General features: G+C 42.0%; 1 protein-coding gene across 3 annotated transcripts in view; it reads left to right on the forward strand.

Annotated features, from left to right (window-relative positions):
- Positions 1-8,197, forward strand: part of LOC117889780 (protein Wnt-5) — a 51,781-nt gene extending 43,584 nt beyond the window's left edge. For all 3 annotated transcript variants that reach the window (XM_034794245.1, XM_034794247.1, XM_034794246.1), the window contains 3 exons: positions 4,840-4,942; positions 7,116-7,283; positions 7,340-8,197. In XM_034794245.1, the coding sequence (XP_034650136.1) occupies positions 4,840-4,942; positions 7,116-7,283; positions 7,340-7,527 (459 nt within the window). In that variant the 3' untranslated portion in view covers positions 7,528-8,197. The remainder of the gene's footprint in view (positions 1-4,839; positions 4,943-7,115; positions 7,284-7,339) is intronic.
- The last annotated feature ends 6,572 nt before the right edge of the window (positions 8,198-14,769 follow it).

Below are 14,769 nucleotides of genomic sequence, written 5' to 3' on the forward strand. Positions count from 1 at the left end.
GGGCTAGTCTGACTCTCGGCATGGGTCGAATGACACCTTAGTCCGGCCCGGTTTGAGGTGGGTGTGGGTGGTTGTTGTGTGGGGAGGGGAAGTGTGTGAGCTACTTATACGAGGCGGCATCGTCAGTGTTGCTCCTGCGCGAACACCCGCTGGCTGTCCGGGGCTGCTTATTTCGGTACTTTCTCTCAAGGACAACAGCGTTGAGATTCTTTGGGATGCCCGCTTCTTCGCAGCTGACCTACCTACCAAGGTAGTCCGCTCGCTATCCGCAACCCCCTTGAGCCACTTCACGCTCGTTGGATACCGGTTTCCGAATGGAAACTAGTTTACGAATTTTAGCCTGTAACTAACTATATTCTATCAAGCGCATCGGCGCGAGACATACACCTTTTCTTAAGGCTCCTATGATGAATTTTATATAACTTGAGAATTAATTGTATGGCTACAAGAATATTCAAAATCAAGGGGAGAAGCCACAATTTGTTAATGCTATCAGTGTGGTCAACGATTTGAATTTTGTTGTCCACGTTGGCGTTTGATTTTTCCACTGTTGACTTTTTATATCTGGTACTCGAAGAGTAAATAAGGTATATTGTATTTGTGGGGAATAACGGTTGTATGTAACGCACAGAAGGAAACGTTTCCGACCCCATAAAGTATATATATATTCTTGATCAGCATAAATAGACGAGTCGATAGATCCATGTCTGTCTGTCCGTCCGTCTTGTTGAGCGCCTGGATCTCAGAGACTATAAAAGTTAGAGCCACCACATTTTGCATCCAGACTTCTATATGCTCACACTGTTACAAGTGTATTTCAGAAATGAACGCCATTCCGTACGGAATGACCATATCTATCAAATCACCAAATTGGGATCCGATTGGAGCATTATTGTAGCCACAATGAAGAAATTAATTAGCAGTGGCCAAACCAACCCCGTTCCGCAGCTTATATTTGTTTTTTGCATATTCTCCCATTCACACTCTGCTTCGCGCAGTGTGTGGCGTCTGCCCCTGTCGTTCCTCCGCCTCTGCCATAGCCGTGGCTAAACCCACCCCGTCCCGCAGCTTATATTTGTTTTTTGCACATTCTCTCATTAGCACTCTGCTTCGCGCAGTGGCTGACACTGGCCGCCGGCCGCTGGCTCTGCCTCTGCCGTGAGTCTGCAATGTTTGGGGCTCGGGAAGGGGGGCGAGCTAAAGGAGCGTGTTGGTGTGAGAAGTTTTGTAGATGTAGATGACAGATGAAGAAAAAATGTAAAATTTGACAAATAACCTCTAATGTACAGATGTAGTGCCGGGTATAAAAGTTGTGACGCGTAAGAAGCGTCTCACTCCTCCCTTCTCGTTATTATTTGCCCTACAGGGCCTCAACTGGGATGCAACTGTGAGACTGCCCTCCTACCGTAGTAGACTTCTTTTAATAAATCTTCCATCCTTAGTTAGTCGTAGAAAAATGCTTTGTGTAATTTTTATGCACAACTTGATCAAGGGGGATGTAGACAGCCCTGACTTGTTGAGCCGCGTAAACTTTACGATTCCCATTAGACCCACTAGAAACTATATTCCTTTGTTCCTTCTTATGTGTAGATCGAATTATGCCTTGCACGAACCCTTTAGAGTTTTATGCTCGGATTATAATTCCCTCTATCACATTATATCCTCGACTAACTCCCTTCCTTTTCTTAAACTAGCCTACCTCTCCCGTAATTAGTTTAATTTTAGCTTTGTCTTGTTTCTGACTTTGATCATTTTGCTTGCTTAGCTATAGTTGCTCTAGTTTAGTTTTGTTTAGTTCTAATTTTCCACGAATATTAGCCTAGCACCTATCTTTATTGCATGCTCGCGACCGTTTCGGTTAATCGCGCCGCGCGTCATGCGGCAGCGCCCCTCCGTCGGTTGGGCGGGAGTAGGGCTGCGTTCTGCTGGGTTCCGCGCGTAACAGGCCTTGGCTTGGTGTCGCATGGGCCACTTGATGGTGCAGTCATTGCATATCGACGTCCAGACAAAATAAGGTACATTCGATTTTTGGTCGAAGCAATGTGTGCAACAGACAGAAGGAAACGTTTCCGACCCTATTGAACAGCGTCAATGCCGAGCCGATATAGCCATGTCTGTCTGTCCGTCTTAGATAGACTATAAGAGCTAGTCATCAAAATTTCAGCCACGACCCCTTCCGCCCCCACAAAGGAAGATAATATCTGATATTCATAATTTTCAAGATAGGAGAAAATCAAAAACACATTTCCGTGGAGAATGTCTATATTTATAAGGTTAGGGTCAGATTGGATCAATATTATGTTATTACACTATTAGGAAGGTAGGTCAAACAATATTATATTTACCGCTTGTGCATATATTTTTATGAACGATACCTAATAAAAGCACGTATACAAATATATGTGTATGTCAAAATGTTGAAAATGTAACCCAATAAAAATGATCACTTTCTAATTTGGAAGCTTACTATTTCCCAAATGGTAAGGTAAAGTTGCGAGGTGGTTGGGTCCAATTTATGGCTGCACTTGTCAGCTTTTCAAAATTTCAATTATAATTGTGGAAAAATGATTTTGAAATTTACAGCAAATCGTTTTATGTATGCTACCAGTTAGCCTGGCAACAGCTGCTGTATCTTGAAGTATCAATCGTTGACGTCCTCAGTTTGCTGTCGAAATTGCTAACAGACACCAGCTTGTGGTGACGATCTATACAAGTGATACTGTTCTGGTTACTTTGGTAATCGCAAATCTGGTGTTCTATTGCGGAGCAGTTTAAGCAAAGCTGCTCTTGCTTAACCAGAGAAGGAAATTGCAGGATAAATTAGTACGCCGCCAGCAAAGCATATTTTTGTGGAGACATCGGAGTGGTCGAGGGTGGTAAAACACTTGTGGAGTGCGCTCTACAACTCTTTTAAGGCATCTGCTGATTTAGTTTGGAGGCACCTGTTTGAGTGACAGTGCGAGGCTTTGGTTGGAGCTGGTCAGATAAAATGTAAAGCGCGTAGTCAATCATCGCATATATCATACACTTTCGCTTACTATCTGGATCCACTTCCGCCAGCCCGGCGGAACAGTCCCGAAATTCCGACTCAACCTGCAACCATAACTTCGGAACTGGCGGCAGGGTAGGGTTTTGTGGTTGGGACCGTGCCAGCGGCTGGTGAGGGAAGTAACCAGTCGTCGAACATCTCCTGGCTATCCCTGGATGTGAACGGATACCGGGTATGAAACTTAAACGTCCCTACTCGTTTATTGCTAAATAAATCTTATCCCACAAAACCTCGCTTTTCTTTGCTAAACATCCACCGACCAGAAGCCCGTAAAACTTGCATTTTAAAATTGACCAGCAAACTCATGTTTAGCGGGTTGATAGAAACTGCGTTACCGGCCCACTGTTTCAACCAAGCATGTCTCGACAAGTTTATATAAATACATATTTGTAAAGACTCTTGCAATAAATCAACATCCCACAGCTTATGTGTGCGTTTTTCAATGACATTGTATTTTTAATGTATAGCTGACATAGTGCTTCACACACACACTGGTCCATAACACATTGCCAACAAAAAGCAGTTTATCTGTCGTCACAAAAGTTCTTTAAAAAATTATAGTGACGCTTCTTAAGATTCATTTAAGCCCAGTACTCAGATTCGTTAATTTTCGGTCGACCAAATCTGGGATGATATTCCTCTGCAACCTATAAGAAATCAGCCATCAGTACCCGGTACTCAGTAGTACTGCTGTACCGTAGTGGTTTTTTTTTCTAATTTTTAATTTTACATTTAACATTTGTTCCACATGTGTCATATACATCTACATCTACATCACTTCTCAAGCCAAAACGCTGTTTTATCTCGCCCGCCTCACCTATAGCCGCACACTACACGAAGAAGAGTGTGGAATGTGAGAATGTGCAAGAAATAAAAACGAGAAGGTACCTGTGAGACGCTTCTTGCGCGTCACAACTTTTATACCCGGTTCTCAGTACTACATCTGTACCTTAGCGGTTATTTTTTTTGTCAAATTTTACATTTTTTCTTCATCTGTCATCTACGTCTACAACATATCTCACGCCAACACACTCTTTTAGCTCGCCACCCTCCCCTAGAGCCACACATTGCAGAGCCACGGCAGAGGCAAAGACGCGGCAGAGGAAGAGGTACGGCAGAGGCAGAGGCAGGGCTGCATTCTGCAGAAGCATAGTGAGAATGAGAGAAAGTGAAAAAAGCAACAAAAGCTGCTGGACGGGGTGGGTTTAGCTACTGCAAATTAATTTCTTCAATAATGATCCAATCGGATTCGGTGATCTGATAGACATGGTAATTTCCTACGGAATGGCGTTTTTAGTTTTAATTTATTTTTCAAATTGTAGCTTTAGGAGGTTTTCGCCCTTTTGCGGTGGCGGCAGAGGGCGGGCTCATTTTTGAAATACACTTGTAACAGTGTGAGCATACAGAAGTCTGGATGCAAAATTTGGTGGCTCTAGCTTTAATAGTCTCTGAGATCCAGGCGCTCGACAAGACGGACGGACAGACGGACGGATAGACGGACGAACAGACAGTCATGGCTATATCGACTCGGCTATTGATGCTGATCAAGAATATATATACTTTGTGGGTTCGGGAACGCTTCCATCTGTGTGTTACATTTTATTTTATTATTTACTCTTCGAGAACCGGGTATAAAAATTTGACAATAACACCAGTGGGAGCTCATATACATACAATGACTGAGTACCGGAGTGCTCACAACGTTCCTCCTCCTTATAATTACGAACGAATTTGAACGAATATACATTCTATGATAATCATTTAATTTTGGATTCTAATATTTTTTTCAGGCCGTCATTAAAAAAACTCGAATTACTTGCAAGTGTCATGGAGTCTCTGGATCATGCAGTTTAATTACTTGCTGGCAGCAATTATCATCTATAAGAGAAATTGGTAACTTATTTTCCTACGAGGAGGGACGTGTGAGACGCTTTTTACGCGTCAAAACTTTTTTTTTTTTGTTTTCAAATTTTAAACTTTACTTTATTTCTACAAAAAGTTTATTTGCTGTGGCTACCCTTACCCTGTCAAGTTTTGCTTAGTTTTTGCACATTCTCTCATCCACACTCTGTTTCGTGCATTGTGCGGCTGTGGGGAAGTGGAAGCGAGCTAAAAGAGCGTGTTAGCGTGAGAAGTGATGTAGAAGTAGATGACATTTGCAGAAAATTTGAGATAAACCACTACGATAAAGATGTACTATTGAGTACCGGGTATAAAAGTTATGACGCCTAAGAAGCGTCTCACACGTCCCTCCTCGTCATTTTTGTAATTAAGTTTAAAGCGCTGTATCCGTACATTCAAACTATTACCTTAACAACCCAATTAAGACATTACAAAAAGGACCAAACCCGGAAGTTTAGTAGCTCCTTGAACGGCCTTTTAGAGTCATATTCCAGGGCATCCAACAACGAAGTGTTAGTTCCTTTCCCTTTCCAGATCCATATTCGTCCGTGTAAATGTATGGATCTTAACGCCGCTTAAGTATCTACGAAGATGTTCATCACGCTTTGTGCTATATTGAAAAACCTCTCCTTTTATAAAGTCACGTAGCCCATATCTCTGAGTCTCTACAGGATTCTCGCATGCCCGCTCCTATTCTTCCTTCCACCTTGTTTAGGTTTTCGGCTTTGAAGTCTTTGGCATTGAGTAAAGTATGGATATGATGTGATCGATAATCATGTCGATCATGTCTCGGTCAATTGACCTTGTCGATTTGACGATGTCGCAGATGATAAATTAGTAATTATACCCGGTACTCGAAGAGTAAATAGGGTATATTGTATTTGTGCACAAAGTGGATGTATGTAACGCACAGAAGGAAACGTTTTCGACCACATAAAGTATATATATTCTTGATCAGCATCAATAGTCGAGTCGATATAGCCATGTCTGTCTGTCCGTCCGTCTGTCCGTCCGTCTTGTCGAGCACCTGGATCTCAGAGACTATAAAAGCTAGAGCCACCAAATTTTGCATCCAGACTTCTGTATGCTTAAACAATGTATTTCAACACTGAGTCCCGCCCCCGCAAATCTATCAGATCACCGAATTGGGATCAGATTGGATCATTATTATAGCCAGAATGAAGAAATTAATTTGCAGTGGCTAAACCCACCCCGTCCCGCAGCTTTCTTTGTTTTTTTGCACATTCTCTCATTCACACTCTGCTTCTGCAGTGTGCGGCCTCTGCCTCTCCGTGCCACTGCCTCTGCAGTGCCTCTGCAGTGTGCGGCTCTAGGGGAGGGGGGCGAGCTAAAGGAGCGTGTTGGCGTGAGAAGTGTTGTAGATGTAGATGTTGATGAAAGACGTAGACAAAAATTTGAAATTTAAAATAACCGTTAAACTGCAGATGTCTACTGAGTACCGGATATAAAAGTTGTGACGCCTAAGAAACGTCTCACACGTCCCTTCTCGTTCCTTCTTGTATTCTCTGAGTAGTATTCCTGAGAGTATTCCCGGTTCCACCAGAGTGGATTGGCATTCCTCTTTGTTCTCGATGGTGGGCATGATAGATGGTAGGCACCCAGAAGTTCCCGGAATAGGGTCTCTAGGTCACTTAATATAGACTGTTGTCTTCGGAGCGGCTTGTCTACCTCTAGGTTAGTTGATAATATAAAGTCGAAGAGTGACTCACCTCTGTCATTGATGCTGGGCCTTCCCCACACACTGTGGTGGCATTGGCGTCCGTAGCAGCATAAACAGCCGAATCGTTATAGCCATGTCTGTCTGTCCGTCCGTCTTAATGAGCAACCAAATTTTGCAAGCTGATTACTATGATATCACACTGATACAAGTGTATTTCAAAATTTGGCAATTCCCCCTGCCGCCACAACAAAGTGCGAAAATATAAATATTTACTCTTCGAATACCGGGTATAAAAATCATGAAAAACAAGAAGATGGAGTGCAAATATAACGTGATTTCTTCTGATTTGTATTGCTTGCAGTCTATTCAAAAAGCTAGCACTTGTTAAATTCGAAAGATTGGAAGTGTCTCCAAATAAGTTTTGAAAGTGCTATTTTCATAATCACAGCAGTTTAATTGTATTTTTAATGTAATTAATTGCAGGTGATTATCTTCGTGAGAAATTCGAAGAGGCAACTAAAGTGAAACTTAATAAACGAGGACGCCTTCAGGTTAAAGATTCGCAGTTTAAAGTACCCACAGCACATGACCTTATTTACATAGATGAAAGTCCCGACTGGTGTCGCAACAATTATATTCTGCATTGGCCTGGTAAATGTTTTAGAGTAGTTTATTTAAACACATATTTTCAAACTGTTTTTAATTAGGTACGCATGGTCGAGTTTGTCAAAAGAGCTCATCGGGTCTTGATAGCTGTGCTATTCTTTGCTGCGGTCGAGGCTATAATACCAAAAATATTGTGGTTCACGAACGGTGTAATTGCAAGTTCCATTGGTGCTGCCAGGTCAAATGCGAAGTTTGTACAAAGGTACTGGAAGAGCACACATGTAAATAGAATTTTTAAGAAACAGAATAAAACTATCCAATTGTTCACGACATAGCCATTATAAATTTAATGCATATTTCCGTAAATTATTTATTGAAATTCAGAAGTTACAAAATCAGGCATTCTGCTAGGCTTCCTGGTAATTGTTTTTTAACAATAAAACAGGCTACTTAATCATTATATTTTCATTCCTACGAAATGACTATAGAGATAAGTAAGACTATTTAACAATATTTAAAATTAATGGTTGCTTAATTTAATATTAATATTCATTATTCACGACTTGGAACACAATATTAACTTGCTCCGGCAACAGAAACAGCAATTAATCATGTATGTAACTACTTTGTGAAAACACTATTTATTCGTAATAATTTGTATTCAGCGTAAAATAGCTTCGATGTTCAATACTTCTAGGGTTTTAGTAAGTTTAATTCGTAAAACGAGTGTATTAAAAAGTCAGAAGAATTGCCACTGATTTTAAAATATACAAATTGATGAGTGTGACGAGTAGCTAATAATTCGATTTTAGCGCTAGAATAAGTTTAATTAGATCTAAGTAGATGCAATGATCAACCTATGCTCTAAACGTAATTTACTTTTGTAAGTATACATATGTATGTACATATGTATATGTATATGATTTAGCATGAATTGTGTGTCTTCCAACGTGTGGGAGCACACATTTCTATATAAAATGTCAAAAAATTGACAATTGAAATATTGAACTGTAGAATCATATGCAAATTACGAATAAAAATAATGCACATGTGAAAATCGAAGTAAATCAAAAAAATCGAAAATTCTTGATTATTATTATTCTATCAAATAAAAAAGCGGATCGTTACTAGTCGCGTTCAAAAGCGACACTATTTTTATACCCGATACTCATATGTATGTATGTACATACATATGTATGTAAATATGTTCATATGTATGTTTCTTTATGATTTTTTTTTTTTTAATTTAATCGCTACATTGAAATTGGTTGGTCGCAGACGATGAGTCCGCATTGACCAGGTACCAATGTTACTTAAAATTTTGAACTCAAAAAAAGTTGTTTGCCGAACGAACACTAAAAATATAATGCTTTATGATTTTTTAAAATACTACATTTTTTATACCCGGTACTCGAAGAGTAAATAGGGTATATTGTATTTGTGCGGATAACGGTTGTATGTAACGCACAGAAGGAAACGTTTCCGACCCCATAAAGTATATATATTCTTGATCAGCATCAATAGCCGAGTCGATTGAGCCATGTCTGTCTGTCCGTCCGTCCGTCTGTCCGTCTTGTTTGTCGGCTAGTTCTCAGAGACTATAAGAGCTAGAGCCACCAAATGTTGGCACCAGACTGCTGTATGCTCACACTGAAACCAGTGTATTTCAAAAATTAGCCCCGCCCCCTTCCGCCCCCGCAAAAGTGCGAAAACCTTCCAAATCTACAATTTTGAAGATAACAGAAAACTAAAAACGCCATTCCGTAGGGAATGACCATATCTATCAGATCACCAAATTGGGATCCGATTGGATCATTATTATAGCCACAAATATTCAGTGGCCAAACCCACCCCGTTCCGCAGCATTCACACTCTGCTTCGCGCTGTTTATGGTCTGGCCCCTGACACGTCACTGCCTCTGCCTCTGCCGCTACCTCTGCCGCGACTCTGTGTGTGTTTCTAGGGGAGGGTGGCGAGCTAAAGGAGCGTGTTGGCGTGAGTAGTGTTGTTGATGTAGATGACAGATGAAGAAAAAATGTAAAATTTGACAAATTACCGCTAAAGTGCAGATGTAGTACTGAGTGCCGGGTATAAAAGTTGTGACGCGTAAGAAGCGTCTCACACGTCCCTTCTCGTTCGACTTTGGTTTGAGGTTAAAATATACAAGAAATTTTGATATTTCTTTATCTTTGTGTGAGCTTCCTATTAGAGCTTCTAGACGTTTGGTTTATATATCCATTTAGGTATAAGAAAAAACGTTCGGTCTCTTTCGTAGTGACCAGACGTGTTTTTGTTTTGCGATGCGTATTTTCCTTTCTATATTCTTTCACCTATCCTAATAGTGCATGCCTATTATTTGTGTAAAATTATAATTTAATCTTATTCATTTGTGCGTCGGTTAGTCGTGTGTTTCTTTTCGTCAGTACGCCCTCACAATTATCCGCTCTCTCGTAGTTGCGTTTTCTGTCTACTCTCTCGTTTAAAATTAACTGTTCTTCCTCTCTCGCTCTGAAAACTTTCTGTGGAATAGCGCACGCTCTCTGTTTAGCTGTCGCTGCAACTTTTCTTCGCTCCTCTCTCCACTAATTTTTTTTCGCTAAAACCTCCAAGAAGCAGATCACCCACGACCAGCCGAGCTTTCCTTGCTGGCTCTGCGATAACGTAGTGCACGCAAAATGTATTGGGTTTTCAGGCCTCGTGGGTGACGCAATTTTAAAGCGTAATGGTCTGCATTACAGTTGCGAGGCATGTTGGTCTGTCGAGAATGACATGGTCACGTTTATGAGGCAGACGCGAAAGGGCTTTAAGGAGCTGACCGTGGGCTTTAAAAAGCAGTACGATCGGCTTCTAGCCATGGAGTCTCAATTCAGCGGTTTTAAACTGCTGAATGAGTCTCCTAGGCGCAAAAAAGTCACTCCTCGTGATCTGCAAGTGCCTGACCCTCGGCCGCTCGCTGCTGATCAACTGTCTCCGTCCCATAAAGTATATATATTCTTGATCAGCATCAATAGCCGAGTCGATTGAGCTATGTCTGTCTGTCCGTCCGTCCGTTCGTCCGTCCGTCTGTCCGTCTTGTTTGTCGGCTAGTTCTCAGAGACTATAAGAGCTAGAGCCACCAAATTTTGTCACAAGACTGCTGTATGCTCACACTGAAACCAGTGTATTTCAAAAATGAGCCCTGCCCCCTTCCGCCCCAGCAAAAGGGCCAAATTGGGATCCACAATGAAGAAATTAATTTGCAGTGGCCAAACCCACCCCGTCCCGCAGCTTATATTTGTTTTTTACACATTCTCTCATTCACATTCTGCTTCGCGCAGTTTATGGCCTCTGCCCCTGACACGTCTCTGCCCCTGCCTCTGCCGCGACTCTGCCCTGACCCTGCAGTGTGTGTTTCTAGGGGAGGGTGGCGAGCTAAAGGAGCGTGTTGGCGTGAGTAGTGTTGTTGATGTAGATGACAGATGAAGAAATAAAATTTGACAAATAACCGCTAAGGTGCAGATGTAGTACTGAGTGCCGGGTATAAAAGTTGTGACGCGTAAGAAGCTTCTCACACGTCCCTTCTCGTTGTCTCTCGGCTTGCCCCTGACCTCACATCTAATGATGTAACTGCTTTTAAACAAAGCATAATAGAAGCCGATGGGTTAAAGGTGGAGAGAAGTTTATTTTCTCTTATTCCAGGGAGATCTTCTTTAAAGATTAGCGTCTCTCCAACTCAATTCGAGACCATTTTCTCTTCCAAATTTTGGCCAGAGCACCTGGTTGTAAAAGAGTTTAAGGCTAAGAAGAAAAATAGGCCACCCCATAGCTCTTCCCAGTAGTGAGGCCAGTGCTCCTTCCTCCTCTGCTCCATCTACCTCTTCCCACTGCAATTCCTCGCAGCATAAACCTGATTGTAGCCCATCAAAATGCTCTCGGCTTTCGTAGTAAACTGAGCACTCTTTTTATGGATAGTTTTATATTTTCATCCCACGTTACTGTGTTTACCGAAACCTGGTTAAAGTCGGAAATTTGGCAGTTTTGGCAGATCGGTACACAATTTATAGGAATGATAGTTCGTCTCGACGTGGAGAAGGGGGTTCTGATTGCAGTGGACTCTTACTTCACGTAGGAGCTTTTAACAGTCCAGGTTTCACAAGACCTGGAACTCCTCTGTGTCAGACTCTTCCTTGGGTCGATTACTTGATCTGTGCTTTGTCTCGGATCCGACCGTAGCGTTGCTAACACGAGCACTTCCACAAACTATACCTGAAGACTGCTATCATCCTACTTTCGAAGTGTCGGTAGATAGTTTCCGAACCCATAAAGTATATATATTCCCGATCAGCATCAATAGACGAGTCGATAGAGCCATGTCTGTCTGTCCGTCCGCCTATAAGATCACCGAATTGGGATCAGATTGGATCATTATTATAGCCAGAATGAAGAAATTAATTTGCAGTGGCTGCGCTCACCCCATCCAGCAGTTTCTTATACCCGGTACTCGAAGATTAAATAGGGTAAATTGTATTTGTGCACAAAGTGGATGTACATATGTAACACAGAAGGAAACGTTTCCGACCCCATAAAGTATATATATTCTTGATTAGCATCAATAGCCGAGTCGATTAAGCCATGTCTGTCTGTCCGTCCGTCTGTACGTTTGTCCGTCCGCCACAAAATTTTGCATCCAGACTTCTGTATGTTCACACTGTTACAAGTGTATTTCAAAAATGAGCCCCGCCCTCTGCCGCCACCGCAAAACGGCGAAAACCTCCTAAAGCTACAATTTGAAAGATAAAGAAAACTAAACTTTTCACATTCTCTCATTCACACTCTGCTTCTGCAGTGTGCGGCCTCTGCCTCTGCCGCGTCTCTGCAGTGCCTCTGCAGTGTGCGGTTCTAGGGGAGGGGGGCGTGTTGGCGTGAGAAGTGTTGTAAACGTAGATGACAGATGAAGAAAAAATTTAAAATTTGACAAAAAAGACGCTAAGTACAGATGTAGTACTGAGTACCGGGTATAAAAGTTGTGACGTGCAAGAAGCGTCTCACAGGTCCCTTCTCGTTTTTATTTCTTGCACATTCCATACTATTCTTCCTGTAGTGTACGGCTCTAGGTGAGGCGGGCGAGCTAAAGGAGCGTGTTGGCGTGAGAAGTGATGTAGATGTATATGACACATGTAAAACAAATGTTAAATGTAAAATTAAAAATTAGAAAAAAAAACCACTACGGTACAGCAGTACTACTGAGTACCGGGTACTGATGGCTGATTTCTTATAGGTTTCAGAGGAATATCATCCCAGATTTGGTCGACCGAAAATTAACGAATCTGAGTACTGGGCTTAAATGAATCTTAAGAAGCGTCACTATAATTTTTTAAAGAACTTCTGTGACGGCAGATAAACTGCTTTTTGTTGCCAATGTGTTATGGACCAGTGTGTGTGTGAAGCACTATGTCAGCTATACATTAAAAATACAATGTCATTGAAAAACGCACACATAAGCTGTGGGATGTTGATTTATTGCAAGAGTCTTTACAAATTGGCGATAACGCCTCAAGCAAGCCGGTCGTGTTTCTGCATCGCTCTCGCATTTTTCGCCTCATCAAAAAGAAAAGAAACTTATAAACTATAATTAATTCAATTTGGTCTTAAGTATCTGAGTTACACACATCTTCATATTTTATAAAACTTGTGTATACTCAGTGTTTTAAATTGATTTATTAACTTATAATTTTTCTGTAGCTCCCGAACAAACATATGTACATACATCTAACAGTGGAGTGTTGCATTGTTTTTGTTTAGACAATTGTTATTGCTATTCGATCGGTTGCTTTGCTTTGACTCATCGACTCATCGCTCTTTGGCACTCACCGTTCTCGCGCATAATCCGTTGCACTGCCTACTCACTCTCTGGATTTCACGCGAGCTGCACTCTGGCTCTCACTCTCACATACGACGCCTGCACTCTTCGTTTATGGACTAATATCTCGGTGCCTCTGCTTTGTTTTATTGGAGTTCGCCGTTAGCTTTCGTCACTTCGCATCGCAACTCAGATACATACTTATATGTACATACGTACGTACATACATACATAACTGCTGATCATCGTGCTCGCTCTGCTGCTGCTGCTGCTGCCTGGTCTTTCATCTTGTTCGTGCTCTCAGTGCGTCTTTCATCTCGCTGTGCACAGTGACCCAATAGCTGTTGAAAATGGCTCTTGTCTGCAGTGCAAAGAAATGCGAATTTGGTGGCACCATTACCGGTGATTCCTACCTCAGCTGCTGGCTTTGTGATAATTACGCTCATATAAAATGTGCTGGAGGTGGTCACTTTGGACGTCTTAATGACTTAATATCGAAACGCATGGGTCTTTCTTGGTCATGTTTGGCCTGCAGGGAGATTGAGGCGGAAATGCGCACCTTTATGAGACAAACGAGGAATGGTTTCCAAGATGTTCGGAAGCAATTCAATGCTCTCAACGAGAAGTTCCTTACGTTGGAATCGCAATTTCTGGGCCTTAAACTCTTGAGCGAGTCACCAAGGAGGAAAATACCGAACAACAACCTACTGCTGGTCTTACCTAGTGGAACGCCTGCCTCTCACCTACAACCGATGGACTCCTTTTCTACTCCTAGTGGCCAACCTTCACCGATGGATGTCCATCCGCCATCGGAGGATCCAGCCTTTCTCACGCCTAACAACATAGTAGTTGCCCCAAAAATCGATACCCCCGTCAATTTAACTTCGAACTCAGTTGCCAGTGATGGAATCCCTAACAGTAACCAGCTTCCAGTTGCAAATGATTTGCCGGTCTCTGTTACATTGAATGGGGATGGATCGGCAGCCTCCTCTAGCTCCTCAGCTCCCGCCCTAAGACTTTTAGGAGTAGCTCCACCAGTTCGCTATTCCGGTGTTCCACTCAGCGCGGTGGTCCCCCGCAAAGCAATCTTTGTCTCACGTCTTATTCCCGAAGCCACACCGGATGATGTCAAAGTACATCTAAGCTCTTATCTTCAATTGCCGTCGGATAATTTTATTATAACTAAATTTAATTTTACACATAAGCGTAATATCTCATCTTTAAAAATTCTTCTTCCCGACTCTCTTCTATCCGAAGCTTTGGAACCGGCTGCATGGCCTGAGCACACTTTTATGCATGAATTTCTGCCTAGAGACTCTACCCAGAATCCTCGAGTTACTCTCCCTAAGATTTCAAAAAACTAAGAAACCATTTCTCCATCTAACATCAGAACGTACGCAGTGTTTTCGGTAAATTGTCTAAAATACTGAAACTGAACTGAAACCTGGCTTAACTCTTCTGTCTCCGATCACGAAATTCTCGTCCACAAGTTCACCACTTGTGGAATGGATCGTCCATCATTCGCTGGTGGGGTTCTTATTGCAGTGAAAACGGCATTTGCGTCCGAGCTGTTTCCATTGAACAACATCCATAGTATCGGATTTGTTGCAGTCAAAATCCGTATTGGAACAGCATATATATTTCTTACCTGTTCTCATATCCCTCCCAGATCTGATGCCGTTGTTTATTTGA

Source organism: Drosophila subobscura, chromosome E, assembly GCF_008121235.1.
Source record: "Drosophila subobscura isolate 14011-0131.10 chromosome E, UCBerk_Dsub_1.0, whole genome shotgun sequence".
NCBI lineage: Eukaryota > Metazoa > Arthropoda > Insecta > Diptera > Drosophilidae > Drosophila > Drosophila subobscura.